This window comes from Trichosurus vulpecula, chromosome 1 (genome assembly GCF_011100635.1).
Source record: "Trichosurus vulpecula isolate mTriVul1 chromosome 1, mTriVul1.pri, whole genome shotgun sequence".
In the NCBI taxonomy this organism is placed as follows: Eukaryota; Metazoa; Chordata; class Mammalia; order Diprotodontia; family Phalangeridae; genus Trichosurus; species Trichosurus vulpecula.
In genome coordinates this window covers 391,716,294-391,736,056 of record NC_050573.1, presented here as the reverse complement: position 1 = coordinate 391,736,056, position 19,763 = coordinate 391,716,294, and the positions used below count along the sequence as shown (strand labels likewise).

General features: G+C 35.5%; 1 protein-coding gene across 2 annotated transcripts in view; it reads right to left on the bottom strand.

Moving 5' to 3' along the window:
• The window catches only part of WDR7 (WD repeat domain 7), a 489,834-nt gene that overhangs the window by 84,876 nt on the left and 385,195 nt on the right, over positions 1 to 19,763 (bottom strand). For both annotated transcript variants that reach the window (XM_036757317.1, XM_036757326.1), the window contains 2 exons: positions 17,989 to 18,138; positions 15,982 to 16,064 (listed from right to left, as the gene is read on the bottom strand). In XM_036757317.1, the coding sequence (XP_036613212.1) occupies positions 15,982 to 16,064; positions 17,989 to 18,138 (233 nt within the window). The remainder of the gene's footprint in view (positions 1 to 15,981; positions 16,065 to 17,988; positions 18,139 to 19,763) is intronic.

Genomic DNA, 19,763 nt, shown 5'->3' with positions numbered 1-19,763 from the left:
GAAGGTTTCTTTTTTTTTTTTTCATAGGCTTGAATCAGATAAATTGACTTTTAAAATCTATCAACCTAAGTAAAAGTTATAATTTACAAAATTTTCCCATTTTTCTCATATTTACCATGTCATAAAAACAAATAACACAGCTAATGCTTTTGACTATAAAATGAAGCAATGTGGTATTAGTGGTCTTCATCACTTTTAAATGTTATTATATTTGTTAGCTATTTAGCTTTATATACAAATAAGCATTTTTTATTGTTTTTAGGTAGTTTTAGTGTCAAGTCAGAATTATTTATTTCACCTTTTGTTTACTCCTCTGCTCTCCTTGGATCTTAGGCCCATGTAAATTTTTGCTAATTTCCAAGACTAGATTAAATATTTCTATTCCTTAAACATATGATGGTAGCTTGCTTTGCTTATTTATTGTTCAAATGACTGGAGTAGGCAAAGGTGAAAAGAAGGATGATGGTAAGATGTCTGACTAAGGTTCGCGTTCCCATGCCAAATGATTTGCCAATGAGCCATATCCATTCATTGTCTATGTCAGATTTGCTTGGCTGGACATGATAGTCCATATGGTATGTTCATGAGTGACTTACATCAATGATGTTGTCCTTTTTTTTTAAGTTCATTCGCCTTTCTTTTTTTATTCTTCCTCCATCAACTTTCAATCTATTACACTACTTTAAATCAGAAGGTATTTTTAATATTTTCAAACATAATTTAGAAAAGTTTGATAATTTTTGTTATATCTTGATGACATTTAGCTACATTTGTGACAAAGTATTCTTTACCACCATATAACTAGTTGTACTCTATTGTGGTAACTCCAAAAATAAAACTAGCTGTTCTTTTGAAACTTAACACATCCATTTTGTGCATTACACTGAGTCCCAGAAAACTAAAGTGACAAGATGCATTTTGAAAATTTTACACAGACTTTAAAACTAAATTGTTAAAGTCATTTTGCAAAACATGATGTCAGTTACCTTTAAGAAAACAAACTAGTTAACTGCATTAATGTTGACCCAAACAGAATCTAGAATTTTCTCACATTATTTTTTTTAATACACTCTGGAAAAAATCTTATTCTGTCACATTACCTACAAACACCATTATGTGTGGCAAAAAGATCAAATTTATTCTTGGAATAAAATCTTAATCTTTATGAAATTTTTCTTTTACAGATCTATTTTTTTCATGCTTTGCAATTGACTGCAAGAATAATACAAGTGTATTTTTGGACAAAATCCTTAAAGAATATTAGACACTAAAGACCTTAAGGCATGCATTTGTATTTAAATCTCTAGCAAAATTTTCTACCTCTCCATCTGTTCTGAATTACTTTGTGTATTGTATGGTTTGTTACTATAGTTTAGCCTATCAGAGAATATATTACTTTGATGTCTATTCATAATCATCTGGTTGATAATAACGTTATGCAGATCAGCTTGGTATCTGCCTCCAACTGAATGTGGAAAGAGGAACAGGAGAAATAAAAAGACTTGAAGTGAAGAAGGAATTGTAAAGCAAGTCAGAGACTGAATGGGGGAAGGGAAACTTGAGAGAACTTGGAAAAAGATTAAGGGTGAAGAAACAGATAGATTTAATAAAAAAGAGAAAGATTAAACTGCACTCTATCCGGAGTCCAAGACCTGAATCTAGCCCTGCTACTTACGACCTGTGTGATCATGTGGAAATCATCTCACCTCTCTGGGCCTCAGTTTCCTCATCTATAAGGGAAAAAAGGTTGGACTAAAAGGCCTTTGAGATTCCTTCCAGCTCTAAATCTATGATTCTATGATCTAAGAAGGAAAAAAAAACAGGAAAAATGAAAGGACCAAAGAAGAAGCAGGAAGAGGATCATTCATAAAGATCACATGGTATCATAAAGTAAGAAGTTAGTCAAAGGGAGTCAGTTGTGACTATAAAGACATGAAGAGATGCTCTTTAAAGAGCCTGTCAGAATATTAATGGGGAACTAAAAGAATTAGAGTAACAACTCAGTCAACAAGCATTTATTAAGCACTTACTATGTGCTATTCACCATGGCAATATGAAGGACCCAAAAACAGTTTCCCACTTTCAAGAAGCTTACATTTTAATAAGAGAGATGACATGAATGTAAATACGTACATATAAGCTATAAACAAGAGCAGACTAAAGGTAATCTGAGGAACTGGAAAAGCTCCTGAAAAGAATGGGATTTCAGCTGAGTGTTGAAGGAAGCCAGGGAAACTAAGAGGTGGTGGTGAGGGACAGGGCATCACAGATATAAGAGAGAACCACTGCAAAGGTAGGAGCTGAAGCGACATGTCTGAGGAACTTCAAGAAGGCCAGAGTAGCTATACTGTAAAGTGCATGGAGGAAAATAAGATACATGATGACTGGAAAGGTAGGAAAGTGCCAAGCTCCTAATGAGCCTGAAATACCAAAGAGTTTATATTTGATCCTGGAGGTAGTTTGGAGCCACTGGAGAAGAGCTACTTTTTCATGTGAGACAAGGAAGAAGGAGACAGCAGGGGGAAGCATCTGAGGGATGTGAGATGAAGATGAGGAGATAAGAGGAAGCTCTTCCTGAATGGCCTCTATTTTTAAGGTACGGTTCTTAGCTGAGAGGGTGGTGAGAGATTTGAGGAAAGACTATCAATTAGGGAAATGTAAAAGGATTGTCTTGCTACACTGAGGGCTCAGTTGAGATTACTTAACATAAACCTGTAATGGACTCAGCAGAGATTTGTGATGTTCTCCAGTTCCATTCAGCAGCATGTAAGAGAGAAAAGGCAGGAGATAGTGGGTGAAATCCAAGATTGAGGCTTGGAAGGGCAAGATCTTTGGCAGGATAAGATGGCAAAGGGCTTGAAAAAAAAGTATAATATAGAGTTGAACTGGTTCATTAAGGGGTAAAGTCAGGAAATGAAAGAGAATATAGCCAGTTTGATGATAACCTAGGAATGGTAGGATGATAACCTAGAAAAGAAGTGAAGGGTAGGGAGCTGAAAGTCATGATGAGGGTGAAGAATAGGGTTAGGGGATGAAAGGCAGAGGGAGAGGAGGAATGATAACAGATTATGATCAGATACAGGCATTTCAGAGTTCATAAATATGAAATTGGAATACTTGTGGCTGATGGCAAGATCAAGGGGAGGACCATCTGTTCCCTCTGTAGTGGAGGTGAGGTGGAAGAGTAGGCCATAGCAAATGAGTGAGCCAAGGAATTATGATAGTAGAGTGTTTAAAGGAGTATCAGTATGTATGCTGAAGTCCTTTTATTTTGAGCACAGGAGTTAGAGAGAAGAGGAAGACTGTGAATTAGGCACTAAACTCATTAAGAAAGGACACTATCCTGGAGGCTGACAGGAAACAGGCATCAGAATCTTGATTGGATAATAAATATGGATTGAATGAACCTCAAAGGAGGAGAGGCTAACTATTGACGGTGGTAGAGGGAAAGCCTTGAAGTGGAAAGGATATTCCACCTCCTTCACTATAACCAATGAGTTGGACTATGAGTCAAAGTACAATCTGTGCTGGAAAGTAAAAAAAGAAAAACTGCTGAGATCAGAAAGAAATGTCCCCAGTTCAAACATTTATTGAGTGCCAATTACATACAGTATTCTTTCTAAAGGGCCCACAAGCTGTACAGAGCCTGGGTTAAGGGCTCAGAATGGTCAAATGTCTTCCCCCAAGTTAGTTAGCTATTAAGTATCAGAGCAGAGATACTTGCTATAACATTGGTAATCTATGTCTCCTAACTACAAATTGAATGAGTTTTCTACTCTATGGTATAGACTTTTGGTAATATGAAAGCATGGACACATTATTTAGTGACTGGATATTAATTGTGCTAAAAGATTCACTGTTCTTGAAAAAAAGTATACTTCACAGTATGTGAAATAATAATTGAGAAAACAATTAAAGTGGGTAAGAACCACCAAAAAAGCAAGGCAGAGATTACCATATTGGGTATTTCCCTGTTACAAATGTATTTTATATTCAGTCAAACAACTGCACATTTACTAGAAGCTATTTATACTGGCCCCATGAGCCAGGCTACATTAGCATGAAACTGACAGTTTTATAATGGAAGATACTTGATCATATCTTTACAAAATAGGAAAATTTATCTCAGCTGAAATGCAAAAAGGCCAATACAATTAGAATGACTAAATGTGTGAAATGAAAAGATGATTATGTTGTATGTACTAAATGATATACTGGAAAAAGTAGTATAGGGTTGACACAAATACTCTCTACATGTTCACTTTACAAAAATTTTGCCAATCAAGATACTGTAACATCTAACATCATAACTAAAAAAACAACCTGGGACATTATAATTCATTATCAAGCACTAAAATGAATCACCAGAGGGAGGGTTTGGAATATCTCACTTTCAATAAAGTTTTATGAAATATGGCATGTCCCATTAAAAGACAGTATGGTGGGCGGGGGGGAGACGGAGGAAAGGGGAAAGGAGGAAGAGGAGGAGGAGGAAGAAGAAAGAGAAAGAGAGAGGAAAATTAGCATTTATTAAATGCTTACTATATGCCAGCCATTGTGCTAAGAGCTGAGGATACAAATATAAGCAAAGAAGACTCTGCCCTCTAGGAGTTTATATTCTAAATAAGAAAAAACAATAGGTAAAGCATAAAGGAAGGCTTGAAAGGGTAAGGAGGGGACAGCTACAGAGGCATGGTCTAGAGATGATGTATATATAGTGTGAAGGCCTGGTTTGGTAAAAGAGAAGGTGAAAATTCACTTTCAGAGCCCAGCTTCCTAAGACAGAGTCCAAGGATCCAATGAGGGTGGGAATAGGTAGAGGAAGGAGAAAAGAGAATGAAGATAAAGCCTGGCTAGGATGCAGGCAGCACAGTGTGAAGATGGCTTGGTAACCATGGGGAGGTCATCTGAACTCTCTTTAGTCTCAATTTCTCCACCTGAAAAGTGGCATTTTGCAAAATGCTGTTATTAGCCACCTCATATACAAGTAAAATATTTTGTAAACCTAAAAACTTTTGTAAGTTTCAACGAATGAGTTATTATTTTTGCTGCCATCTAAGGTGGTTAGGACTGTTTTTCTCTAAAAGTAGTATGACAAATTAAATCAGAATTGTGAGTTAGTTTTAGACTCAATAATGTTTAAAGTAAAGCTTGCCAGTTGTCATATGCAAAAATCAAGCACCAGTGCCTCTTTGCAGTGTGGCTGTGACCCTAAAAGCTATGCCAGGAGAATGGAGGTTCTAATAGATTCTATCTAAGTCTAGAAGACTGTTGGCCACTGGGTGGTTAATTCTAACCCATATCTCATTTAATTAATTAATTCACTTATGCCAGCAATGGATTGATGGGCAGGCAGCAAATCTTGGTATAAAAAGATCATTCTCATGGTCTGAGACAGGTGACACTGTAGAAAACCCACTGAAGGAGCACTTGCACCTAGAGCCAGTGTCATGCCCATAGTAGCTTTTCAATAAAAACTCATTAAAATAAATAAATATTACATAACATTTAATAGCTGTTGATTTTCTTTTGATAAAATTTCCTTTTAGCACATTGTAGTAGATGTTCTCACAAAGAACAAGAGTTACCACCAGCTTGTCATAATGTCCAACGGAAACAATTTCTTGTTTCTAGGTGGAAACCCAAGCCAGTAAAAGTGTGATGCGCCTAGATCACAACAAAGATTATAATGAGATGTCAGACGAATTCCTGAGTAGGTAAGCGTGTAGGAAGAGATATCACCAAGTTAAATTGGTTTTGATAGGTAACATATCATTAATACTATAAATGTCACAGCTGAACAGCACAAAAAAGGTCACTATATAGGACATATTTCTGAAATAATTAAGAATGTAAATATAATTTAAACATAATTTCTAATTATGTGAGTTTTAGAGGAAACTGGCAAAGAACAAATAGTGTCTATCCTTTGGTAAAACTACTACCTTTAGCAAAACTACTACCCTCTTTATTCCTTACAGGATAAAAGAAAATATTCTTCCTGTTAAACAGTGAAATGGATTACTGGAGGAAGCTGTAGATTTTTTTACCTGGAGGTCTTTAATAATGAATGATTGTAATTTGTTGAGGTAATTTTTAGGTGGAGGAGGATGGGCAATATCATTCTGGGGCTCTAGCTGGCATTGTGATTCCATGAGTAACATATACAATTATTTATTATCAAAATCATTCTCTCATAAATGTAACATTAATTTAAGATTTCACAAGTTGAGGTGGAAAACTGTTTTAAATCCCATTAGTGTTACCATTCTCTATTGAGTAAGAACAAACCACAGGTTTGGACAAGATTTTTTAAAAAATGAGATCACACAGTTATTCTAAAGTAGACAGCATTCATTTCCTTACTGGATTTTAAGTGCCCATTTAGGTGAACAGAGCTGATTCAGCTTTTTGCTTGAAAAGCAGAATCAATCAGTCTGTCTACTTAATAACAAAGTTATAGAAAACACAAAATGTCCCTGAAAATACCTACTTTTAACTACTGCATAGGTTGTTTATATGCTACTCTATTCTTTCACATTTTCAGTTCAAAAGCATAAATATTTCTTTAGTTTTGATTTTTTATACCATATCTTCATGTTGCATTTCCAAGAAACTTCCAATCATGTATTTTTCATTATTCCTTTCAGCTGAGTTACACTAATATTTTAATGGAAACATCTGCTAATGTGCATTAAACTTTCTTTAGCGAGCACATGTGAATAATGATGAGTGTTTTACTGTAAAGCATATACTATATATGTAAAAAATACAGTGAGTCATTTTTTAAGCCACCAATAGCAGAGGTCAGCTAAAAGACAATGTGCACAAAACAGCTAAACTGCATGAGGACATTTTAAATTCCAATGGCAGTATGACTTCTGAAAATCCAGGTGATTTATCCCTTCCAAATCTTGGCAGATTAGATAAATCTATACTCTAGGTGATGGCTTATTATTGTTCACAAAATAGACAGCAGTCAAAAAATAAATGCTTACACAGTAGCACACACTTCATTGTCATATTCTTTATTCAACTCACACATGAGGAATGCTAAGTGCTCTACGAATACGGGGCTTTGAAAGGATGAGATGAAGATGTAACATGGTTTACGTTCCCTTAGTTAGATAAATGTTTAGCTGTAGTTTAATTATTAACATTCAGTCACTGGTACTACTTTATATAATTTAAAGATATCTCTATCACACAAATATGGGATATTAGATATATTTTACATCAAGTGATGATTTAAAATTGGGCCACATTGAAGTATAGATTCCAGACCAGTGCCTACAATAACGCTCACTGTATATATTTATCTTCCTGATTTCTGAGAAAACATTTTTTATTCTGACATTGAAAGTCTGTATCTTTTAATTGCTATAAAACACAGCTAAGTGCTAGGGTTGCTTTCTCCAAGGGCTGTTACATGTTACTGTAATACATATCCAGGTAACGAGCTAGTGTATGATTGAATTCCCTAAACGTTGAAATGCTCTTGTAGCCATAAAATACATTAGAGTAAACTTAGGAGCCAAACAATGTATGATATGGTCAGTAAAAAGAATGTATTTGTTTTTTTCAAGTGTTTCACAAAGAACTGAAATCACGTATAACAGACAAAACAATGAAAAATAATTTACCGGAATAATAAGTTTACTTTTACTTAAAAAACCAAATTTAGCTCTAAACCTAGCTATAAGTTTGTCTTTGCGTAAAAAAGATTTCTTTACTATCTTTTGAACAAAGACCATAGTAATGCCATGAAAAAGATTATGAACTTTTATGAATGAGGAATGTTTCTCTTGTGCTTTCAATTTCATAAATTTATACAGCTGAAGGGAAACTCTGAGATCATTTAATCCAATCTTCTTAGTGAATAGATAATGAAATGCTAGGTTCAGGAAACTTTTAAAACCATCTAAAAATATTAACTAGTTACTATTATGAACGTTTTTTCTGAACAGATATTGCAGATGATAATGAACTGCTTCCAGAATTTAATAGGAAGAGAAAAGCAGGCTGGCTCACATTTGGCAAACTGTGGATTATATTTAATGACCTCAAAGTTCTCAAAAAAAAAAAGAGGCAGTGTGGGACAGTGGACAGAGCAAGAAATATAAAATCAAAGGGTTCAAAATATACCTGAGACACTTAACTCTATGTCCTGAGGCAAGTCATAACCCAGAGAGGTTTACAGTTTCCTCAGTGATGTGAATACAACCTAGAAGACTCCCAAATCCTTTTTAGCTCTAAAGCTGTGAAACACAGATTGCCATGTATCCAAAGAATTCAAAATTCAGGTCACCTGAAGGACACTGTAGAGATAGATGCATGCTGGGTAAGTAGGCTGCAGCATATCACCAATGAAGACTCATGCAGAAGAAGTAGCACAAAATATATTATTAGAGATGTATAACTGGAAGAGGAGGAAGCTTGGTCATTAACCAAGAGTGTAGATTACTGATGGATAGCCTACATGCTCCAATGATACCCACACAATGAAAGGAGACTGCAAGCATCCTAAATGGATCCTAGGGACGATTTTCAGGAGAACATGGAAGACAGGCATCATACAGTATAAAAGATACAGATCCAGCAAATGATCAAAGCAAATACTATTTAACAGAATACTTAAAAGGAATTGCTGTTAAGTCATGTAAGAACCACCTATTAACTAAAACTTTTCATATGATTAAATAATAATTGACTGGACTCTATTATAATCCAGGCAGTATTTTTTAAACTGGTACATGATACTATTATGAGATCTTTGTCAGATGCCTCGTGAAATTGGAATATACTATATCCATGACAGTGATAGGTGGCATGGTGGTAGAGAACCGGATCTGGAGTCAGGAAGACCAAAATTCAAATTCATTCTCAGGAGCTTACTAGCTGTATGACCCTGGGCAAGTCACTTATCCTCTATCTGTATCAGTTTTCTCCTCTGTGAAATGGTGATAACAATAACACCCAGCTCCCAAGGTTATTGTGAGGATCAAATGAGATAATATTTGTGAAACACTCCTGAAAACATTAAAGTGCTCTGTAAATACTAGTTATTAATAAGCAGCGGTAAACCTAATCCTTGTTCTTAGTGAGCCTGTATTTGATCCTAGTGTTACTTAAGTTAAGTACCTAGTGGTACTTAACAATGTCAAATATAGAGAGAGATACAGAAGTACTGGGGAAAAGGCCAACAGAGCTGCCATCTAGGTTCTTTGGGAAGAGTAATTTCAGTGCTCATAAGGTACGAAAGTATCAAGTGTAGACAACTTTTCCCAGAAGTCTGGCAGTAAAAGATAAGCAAATAAGATTACTTAGTAGCAGGGTCAAAAAACTTTTTGGGAAGTTTTTTTTTCTTTAGGATAAAGAGATGCTAATTTGTTTATAAGAAGAAGGAAAGACTCTGGTACAAAAGGAGAGACAGAATATTTTTATGGGAAGAAGAAGGGCAAAGGAATTAATCCTTGAAAGAAAATAACGTACTCTGAAATGGGAATATCTTTTCTGAAATAATAAAAGGAGGAGGAGGAGGAAGAGGAGAAGGAGGAGATGAGGAGGAGGAGGAGGAAGAGAGCAATGAAAAGGAGAAAACTGGACAAAATGAGGCTAGAAAAGTCATTTTTAAATAGAAAGACTGAACTTGTTTTATGTAATTACAGAGGAAGACCAATGAGCAGAAGTTATGTGAAGCCTGATTTGAACTTGGAAGGAAGAACTCCTTAACCACAAGTTATCTGGATATAAAATTAATTGCCATAATAAGCAGACAGCCCACTATCATTGGATGTATACAATCAGAACTTGGATGATCGAGGGGCAGAGCCAAGGTGGCAACAGAAAGCAGGGACTCGAGTGAGCTCCCCACCAGGTCCCTCCGAACACCTATAAAAATGTCTCTGAACAAATTCTAGAACTGCAGAACCCATGAAATACCAGAGGGAAGCAGGGCTCCAGCCCAGGATAGCCTGGATGGTCACTGGGTAAGTTCTATCTCACAGAGCTGGGAGCAGAGCGGAGCAGAGCCCAACGTGAGCCACACCTGGACCAACCACACTGGGAGCTAGGTAGAACAGGCCCTAGCGCCCTGAATCAGTGAGCTGTGGCAGTTGCCAGACTTCTCAATCCACAAACACCAAAAACAACAGAGAAGGTTAGCGGGAAAAGCTGCTGGAACAGAGTGAAAGGAGTTCATGGTTCGGCCACCACCCTGTGGACAGCACAGGTGATGCAGCTCTGAGGCTGCTTACACAGCTACAGTTGCAGTTGCTTCCGGCCCCAGGCCCACCTGCTGGGAGGAATTCACTGGCGGATCTGAGCAGGAGTGCAGAGCCTGCTTAAGATCTGAGTCAGGTCAAGGTTGGCGGTCCTTGAGGGAGGAGGAGGACTGGTGTGGCAGAGCTGGCTGTGTAGAAAAAGCTCTGAGAACAACAGCACAGCCCCTCAAGCTTGGGACAAAGTACTCTACACTCTACAAGCAGTCATACCCCAAAGAAAAACTCAAGGGTCAAGTAAGTTGGCTGGGAACGTGAACAGGCAGTGAAAACGCACTCAGATTCAGACTCAGACTTTGGCTTCTTTCTTTGGCGACAAAGACCAAAACCAAGAAGTCAACAAAGTCAAAGAGCCTACATCAAAAGTCTCCAGGAAAAACAAAAAAAAAAAAAGCTCAAAAAGGATTTGGAAAAGCAAGTTAGAGAAGTAGAGGAAAAATTGGGAAGAGAAATGAGAATGATGTGAGAAAACCATGAAAAACAAGTCAATGACTTGCTAAAGGAGACCCCAAAAAATACTGAAGAAAATAACACCTTAAAAATAGACTAACTCAAATGGCAAAAGAGCTCCAAAAAGCCAATGAGGCAAAGAATGCCTTTTTAAAGGCAGAATTAGCCAAATGGGAAAGGAGGTCCAAAAGACCACTGAAGAAAATGCTACCTTAAGAATTAGATTAGAGCAAGTGGAAGCTAGTGACTTTATGAGAAATCAAGATATTATAATACAGAACCAAAGGAATGAAAAAATGGAAGACAATGTGAAATATCTCACTGGAAAAACAGCTGACTTGGAGAATAGATCAGGAGAGGTAATTTAAAAATTATTGGACTACGTGAAAGCCATGATCAAAAAAAGAGCCTAGATATCATCTTTCAAGAAATTATCAAGGAGAACTGCCCTGATATTGTAGAGCCAGAGGGTAAAATAGAAATCGAAAGAATCCACTGATCGCCACCTGAAAAAGATCCCAAAAAGAAAACTCCTAGGAATATTGTTGCCAAATTCCAGATCTCCCAGATCAAGGAGAAAATACTGCAAGCAGCCAGAAAGAAACAATTTGAGTATGGTGGAAACACAATCAGGATGATACAAGATCTAGAAGCTTCTACATAAAGGGATCAAAGCGCTTGGAATATGATATTCCAGAGGTCAATGGAGCTAGGATTAAAACCAAGAATCACCTACCCAAAAAAACTGAGTTTCACACTCCAAGACAAAATATGCACTTTCAATAAAATAGAGGACTTTCAAGCTTTCTCAGTGAAAAGACCAGAGCTGAATAGAAAATTTGACTTTCAAACAGAAGAATCAAGAGAAGCATGAAAAGGTAAACAAGAAAGAGAAATCATAAGGGACTAAAGTTGAACTGTTTTGTTGACACTCCAACATGGAAACATGATGTGTATAATTCATGAGACTTCAGTATTAGGGTAGCTGAAGGGAATATGCATATACATATACATAGACAGAGGGCACATGGTGAGTTGAATATGAAGAGATGAGATCTAAAAAAAAATCAAATTAAGGGATGAGAGAGGAATATATGGAGAGAGGGAGAAAGGGAGAGACAGAATGGGGTAAATTATCTCACATAAAAGTGAAAAAGCAGTTCTGTAGGAAGGGAAGAGGGGGCAGGTGAGGGGGAATGAGTGAATCTTGCTCTCATCAGATTTGACCTAAGGAGGGAATAACATACACACTCATTTGGGTTCAGTGAATTCTGTCCACAAGGGCAGTAACCAAAATCAGGTCAGAAGAAGACTAATTTGCTCCACCAGGCTGCCTGAAGTGTATTATGGGTTTCCCAGAGAATGACTGTGACAGGCATAGGTGGATGCACCAAGCTAGGCAGTGTCCCTCTGTTCTTTCTTGTGCTCTTTTATCTCAGGAGAATTGTTACTCACAGATTCACAAAACATCAGAGTTAGAAAGCCTATAAAGATTACTTTCTCCAACATGTTCATTTTGTTGACATGGAAATAGGGTTCCTTTTTCTTCACTCAAGGAGGGAAGTGACTTGCCTAGGGTCATATAGCAGTGGAAAAGCTAAAAGACTCAAGCTGTATAACTCATAGCTCACTGTTCTTCCCTCTAAGTCATGGTTTCTCCCTGACTCAGTTGCTGAGAGTCTCAGCAGCACATCAAGGGGAACAGAATTACACTGATACTGGTGATTTGGCATGCAGCTCCTAAATCAGAATGGCACACAAGACTCATTACATCAGGCTAACAAAGTTTTGTTTTACTTTGGTCTGTTAACACCTAAAAACAGGTCTTTAGCTTCCTCTGTGAAATCAGAAGGATGAACTAAATGATATTCAATGTCCTTTATTTATAGCTCTAAGACTCCAGCACTTCTCTGGGTTTCTATAAAAATGATTCAGTGAGCAAGCTGCTTATGCTTGCTGTTGCATAAAATAAAAGAAATGGAGATGGAAGACACCTCATGGGTCATCTAGGCCAATTTCTTCATTTCACAGATGAAGAAACTGAGGGCTAAAGAGGTTATATTTGTTCGAGGATGATACTGAAAGAATAGGGAGGGAATAATAATAATATTAAGGAACCATATTCATTGGCACTATTTTGAGAGCTATGAAACCTATACAAGAAATTAGCAGATAAAGTCCCTGCCCTTCATCTATGTAGTTAGGGAGATGAAATACAAATACAAACACACACACACCCCTAAAGTGATTCAGGAATACATTCAAGCCACATTTAGAAAGTAGGGAGGTAGTTTATGGCATGGCCTTGCATGCACAGTACCCCACACAAGCTCTCAATAGGTAACACTGAAATCTGAGAATGCTACAATCATACTGATCCTCTCAAGTCTCCTGTTTATTTTATCTTACTTTACTGGGGCGGGGGCGAGAGTGATGAGGTTTATAGCTTTGACAGTATACCACCTAGGGCATTAACTATATTATTAATATCACAGGAGCTACAATAAAATTTACTTAGAAATGTCTGTCCTTCAGATTGAAATAAACTACAGTGCCTTTTAGAAGATCATTAAGGAGACAACATGCTAGCATACATTTCAATGAGATTCTAGAAAAAGGAAATGGTAGCGATACTAAATGGCAGACACATCAAAATTATTTCACTCATTATTCTAAAGTAGTTAACATCATAATGTTATACTGTTATATTACAGATGATAACTATGTATGCTACCAAATTAACTCAGAAGAGAAAGCAATGTTGTTGCTTTGTCTTTTAAGAACAATATTTAATTCCCACATAACAATGAACATCTATTTGTCAAACAGATGAAAAGTCCTTGACAGTAGAAGCATTTTGTACAACTGGGTTCTGAGTCAGAGTATGTGTGCTGTATTCAATCTCAAGGGCATAGAAATCTAAGCAATTTTCTTGTATTATTAATGGAAGTCACTGTATTATTAATAATATGCCTGGAACTAAAATGTAAATTATTAGGACACATTTAAATCTATGTCTACAATACTTGATGTGTTTCTGATATTGTTTTACTGAAAAACCATGGAAAATGTCTTCGGGTATAAAAACCAGTCCATGAGGACTTACAGATGACAATACAGAGGCACCTTATTAAATAAATTTTCACCATGCACCAAATTAAACTAGGCACTATCTACAGTGAAAAAAGTATAGTAATTTGAATACTAAACAAGGCTACTTTGGAAGGTTTTAAATAAGAAACAAATGGAGTGATGAAATAGAGTTAATAATTATACAGATGATGTTCCTCAATTTGGGGATTATTCAAGCTTTCTCTTCTTTCTTTTCTGAGCTGCTCACCTTTTGGATATATCTCTGTTCACAGAACCTTTACTATAGCATACATAAGAAGTACAAATAAGAAGTACTAAAACTCAAGCACGTCAGTTTTAATTTTTATCATGAGCCTCAGTTATAAGGTTTGATGGAGAAATGAAGTGACAGCTCCTGGCCAGTGTTGTTTTGGAGTTATCTACAGATTTCAATTATTCATGCTACTCCTATTTTGTGTTACCATAGAGAGTCAAAGGCTGTTTTTGGTAACAGGATTATGCTGATGTCCAATTGTGTGATTTTTTTTTTCCTAAGAGCTACTCTAAAACAGCGGTTCTCAAACTTTTCCACAATAGTAGGACCCTTCAATTTAAACCAAACTTTGGCAGAACCTTTACAAAATTCTCTAAAGTTATCATTGTTAAAGTTAATTAACACAACATAAGGTTCACTAAAACAAACAACGTTAGGTGTTTCAAGGTTCCCTGAAGAACAGTTTGAGAATTAATGCTCTAAAATCATACATTTTTAATGGTCTGGATCAGAATGGTTTTACCCAGAAAATAAAAGGTAAGGAAGTGACAATAATTTTGATTACACTGCAATTAAAATATAAGCATATGATTTGAGCTCAGTGGTAGAAACCCAACACATTCCATGTCCAAATAACTGTGTTTAGTATAAGACTAACACACTATTACTAAATAGCTCAAAGCCTAATTTAAAAATCTTGTATAACCATTTTCCTATTCTCACTTAAGCTTTAGTTTATTTGGAAAATAGCCAATTTGGAAAACAAAAACTAAAAGCTTCCTTAAAAATTCACTAGCAACAATATAGTCTCATGTTCTTTGTACAAGGAACAAAACTGCTCCATTGTAACATTAAAGGCAAACTCATATTCTTATATTCTAATATACCTATGTATCACCTGTTATGTAGAAAATATGGAAAAATATTTTTAGACAGTACAAAACTACAATGGAAAAGCTGCCATTTCTTTTTAAATATTTCTCTTTAACTTCTTTGCTGCCATAAGCTAGACAGAACAGCAAACTAGAGGGACTAGGATGTGTGGGCAGCCAGAAAAAAGAAAGTTTAGGAGACATTGTTACAAAGTTAAGGTGTGAAACCCAATGATAATAAATGTACCCATGTGGTTGACACATTTTAGGATGGCAATACAACAAAATGTGTCCAACTAAAATTAAATGCCAATTTTGGGAGGTTTTAAATTAACCTCAATCTTGTTTAGCTTGGTGCCATTTCTACTGAAAACCTCTAGGTGGACAGGCTGTTCTTTCATAAATGGATCTAAAGGCAGCTTTAAAAGCAAAAACAAAACAAAACAAAACGAAAACCCAAACTAATGTTGACAGGTTCCTTTTTTAAATTAGGAAATTTGCTTCAGGTGGCTGTTTATGGCCATAAATTAACTATATATACATAGTTATTATAGGTACAGTTAATATATTCAACATAAGTCTTCTTTCAATGCAAACAGAAATAGGTTTTCTGACACAAAATAAGACTAAATATGATGGAATTAAAATACAAATGGCCTTGGTGCTGATTACTGCTTGACAATTTATATGTAGAATTCACTGGTAAAAAAAAATAGGTAGCAATCAGAACACTGGCAGAAGAGAATTTTTCATTTTACTAGGAATGTATTTAAGAAGTAGTTTTAAAAGTAGCCTGACACTACTTCTCTTTCAGGAATGTTTCTTTCTAGCTCCTGAGGAACAGATATCGAAGTATGGACACAGTCAATAGATAACCCTATTTTTTTCTATTAAAATCAAAATTCTAATTTAAAATATGTTAAATGTCATAATGTTCTAATTTCTAATTGGATTAGACTAATAAAACACAAAGTGCAAAAAACGATTACATGGCACATAATTTGCTTCACTACTTTATTAAAAATTTCTTTACCTGCAGATGGCTGGGAAACATTCTTGAAGCCCCTTCTTTTTAACTAAAGATCCTTCAAGACAGTACATTATAATGTCCATAACCTTTGGGAGGAAAAGTCACAGATCTGACATTATTTTTAAATAATTAATTTTTTTTTGCTTAACACATTTAATTCCTAATTTTTCCACTTTTTAGTTTTAATATTTATGATTTTTAAAAGTCTTTGAAATAGTTTGTTTTTATGTTACATTTACAATCACCCTAACAGTAAGAGGTAACAAAGTAAAACAAGTAAAAGTAACAGCAGTATCACTGATCTCATCTAAAGTACATCCAACATTCCACATAAGTACCACTCAAGATAAATTTCCTCATTGGTTGTATACAAAAATCTAAATGTTTCATTCTGTACCTTAAATCACATCTTTGTCACGGAAAGCATCAAGGTGGTCTAGAATCATGGATGCTTGCCGTATTGATCATAATTATTACAACCTTCAAAACTATTTGCCTTTACCATATTGCTGTTATTGTGCAAATTGTTCTCTTGGTACTGCTTATTTCCTTCTTCATCAGTTTATAAAAAGTCTTCAAAATTATTTATTTTTATAATCTTGATATTATAGTGTAAATTGATCTTCTGGTTCTGTTTACTGCTCTCTGAATCAGTTCATTTAAGTCTTTCCATGTCTCTTTGAAATCATCTATTTTCACATTTCTTATAGGACAATTGCATCACATTCGTACACTACAACAACTTATTCAACCACTGTTCAATTGGTGAGCATCCCCTTAGTTTCCAGTTTTTGTTTTGGCCACCATAAAAAAATGCTGTAAATATTTTTTATACATATAGAACTTCTTCCTCTTTCTTTGGTCTCTTTTGGGTATAGGAGCTAAGTCAAAGGGCAAGTACTGTTTAGTAACCTTCTGTGTACAGTTTTAAATTACTTTCCAGAATAGTTGTATCCATTAACAGGCACACAATAGTTCATCAATCAATAAAGCTGTTTTCCTACAGAAAAGTAATAGTAACATTTATAATTTTCCCTTTTTTTGTCACCTGTGCCAATCTTATGAGTGTGAAGCAGAATCTCAGTATTGCTTTATTTTGCATTTCTCTAATTCGTAGTGATTTGGAGCATTTTTTCATATGGTTATAGATGGCCTGGGCTTCTTCCCTTGAGAATTATCTGTTCATACTGGACCATTTATCAACTGCAGAATGGCTCTCATCCTTATAAATGTGAATCAATTTCTTATATATCATATCATATATGCATATAAATTCAGAGAAACTTGCAGTAAATATTTTTTCCCAATTGTTTTCCTAGTTTACAAAAATAGCTTGAAAAACTGGACAGTAGTACGTAAGAAATTAGATCAACACTTCACAGCTTATACAAAGATAAGCTCTACATGGCTATATAAAAGAAGCATCATAAATTAGAGAAACAGAGAAAATATTAACTACTAGATTTATAGGTAGAAGAAAAGTCCATGACCAAACAAGGGATAAAGAGAATCACAGAAGATAAAATGGCTTATTTTGATTATATAAAATTTAAAAGTTTTTGCAGAAGCAAATCCAGTAAAGCTAAGATTAAAGAGGAACCCATGTTCACTTTTGAGGTCAGTTACTTACAGACTGGTAGAAACAGCAGAAAGAGTTGTAATTTATGAACAGGTACTGTATTTGTTTTGTTTTATTTACAAAGAAGGATATACATGAGAAAATTGCATTGAAAAATTACTTTAGTCTAACTGTAGCCCATAAATGGAACTATAAATGGAAATTGTCAGTTACTTTGTTTAAACTAGAAATTTAAACAATAAAAAATCTGGAAACAAAAGGAAATTCAAACGACCACAACCACTTCCAGAAGTTGATATGAACTCTAAATATTACATATGTACATAAACTCTTTTCGAGATCCTAGAAGGAGAATGCAGTTAGCCACGTTATGTTGCTGCACTGGAATATCTGTTATCTTTTTTATTTACTGGCGGGAGTCATGATAATACCTCTACAAGAAGATCAACAACATCTGTGGGCATTTTTTCAATAAGTATTTCAATGACTCTCAGGATCTCCCCTTTGGCTCGAGCAAGAGCTGTAGTGTGGATATTCTGCTGGGACTGGGTGTTCGCTGCTAGAGCAGTGTGTCTGTGTACCTACGAAAAGAATGAGATAATATTATATTGGTCACTCTATTAATATTTCATTCAGTCTTATATTTCTATATAGGCTTTTGCCTATATATTATTAAACCTTTTGACAAAAAATCAGCAAATACATAATAAAAACATCTAGCATATAGAGCACTTTAAAATTTGCAAGGCACTTTACAAATATTATCTCATTTTATTCTCATAACAACTCTTGGAGGTAGACACTATTATTATTCCCATTTTACAGATAAGTAAACCGAGGTAGGTAGAGGGTAAGTGATTTGTCCAGAGTCCCAAAGCTAGTAAGTGTACAAGGAACACTTGCTAGATTTGGACTTAGGTATTCCTGACTTGACATTTTCTGTGCCACCTTGCTGCCTCTTTGGGTGAGGTAAGAAAGTATTTTAAAATTTACCTGATAAATTGCTAACTTCCATGGGATTATATGATTTACTAAGCAATATTAATAAAAACATTTTTTATGCCTACCATTTATAGGGCTTAAAACAGAACCAAGCATACAAGAAAAAAAACATCCAAAAACAATACAGATCGTCAGACAATGCTGAATACCTTCATTTTACCGTCTGTGTACATTTCACCAGAAAACAAATTGGTAAAAAACCTTTCTATGAATTAGTGACTTTATGAAATGTTATACACTTATAACACATTAATTTACATTACACATACAGTACATATATAGAGATATGTCAGCACATACTACACTATTTACATAGAAGAGGATTGAGTATAAGGTAGATCTGTCTTGGATTTTAGCCAGAGGTGCGTGGTTTTTTAAGGGCATGCCAAATTTAATATGAACTATAAGGAGGTATCAATATATTACATGTGTTTATTAAGGTTAAATGTAAAATAGAAGGTAATGGTGATATTAATCAGAAGACATTTAAGTAAAAGCAACAGCTTACTTTTGTACAGTACATTAAGAAGTATAAAGTGTTTTATCAGCAACAACCCTCACAGGGCACAGGGTATTAGAACAATAGTACAAGTGCTAGGACTCCCATTGTACAGATAAGGAAAGTGAAGCTCATAAAGGTTAACTGGCTTGTTCATAGTTACATAGTTGCAAAGCCAAGATTTAGATTCCATTCTTCTGATTTCAAATCCAGTGATTTTTCTACTATATACTACAATGTTTTTTTAAAAGCTGAATCTACCTCCTTGATGCCTCTTCCTATATGGCATATAGCACAGAAACCAAGGGAGGTAGGACAGAAAGGTAAATGAGAGAGAAAGAAATGCCACCACCTTCTGCAGGGTTCAGGAAGACTATGAGGTTCAGCACCTTCTGTGTTTTACGCAAACTGCATAAATCCATGCCTTTTATCTGTGCTACTTCTTCAAAAATCAGGAAAGAAATTGTTGGTGAACTTGGGTCAGAATGGACCACAGTTTACTTTGGAGGGGAGAAGGGTGCATGGAAAATAAATGGAGACAATGCAGTATACTGGAAAGATGAAACTGCAAACTGGAAACCTGGGTTTGGGGTGTTGCTCGAGCAGGGGCTTGTAAGCCACAAAGTCTTTGACCCTCAGTTTCCTTTTCTGTAAAATGGGCATAATATGAGCAGGGACTGTCTTTTACATTACTTTGTATCCCCA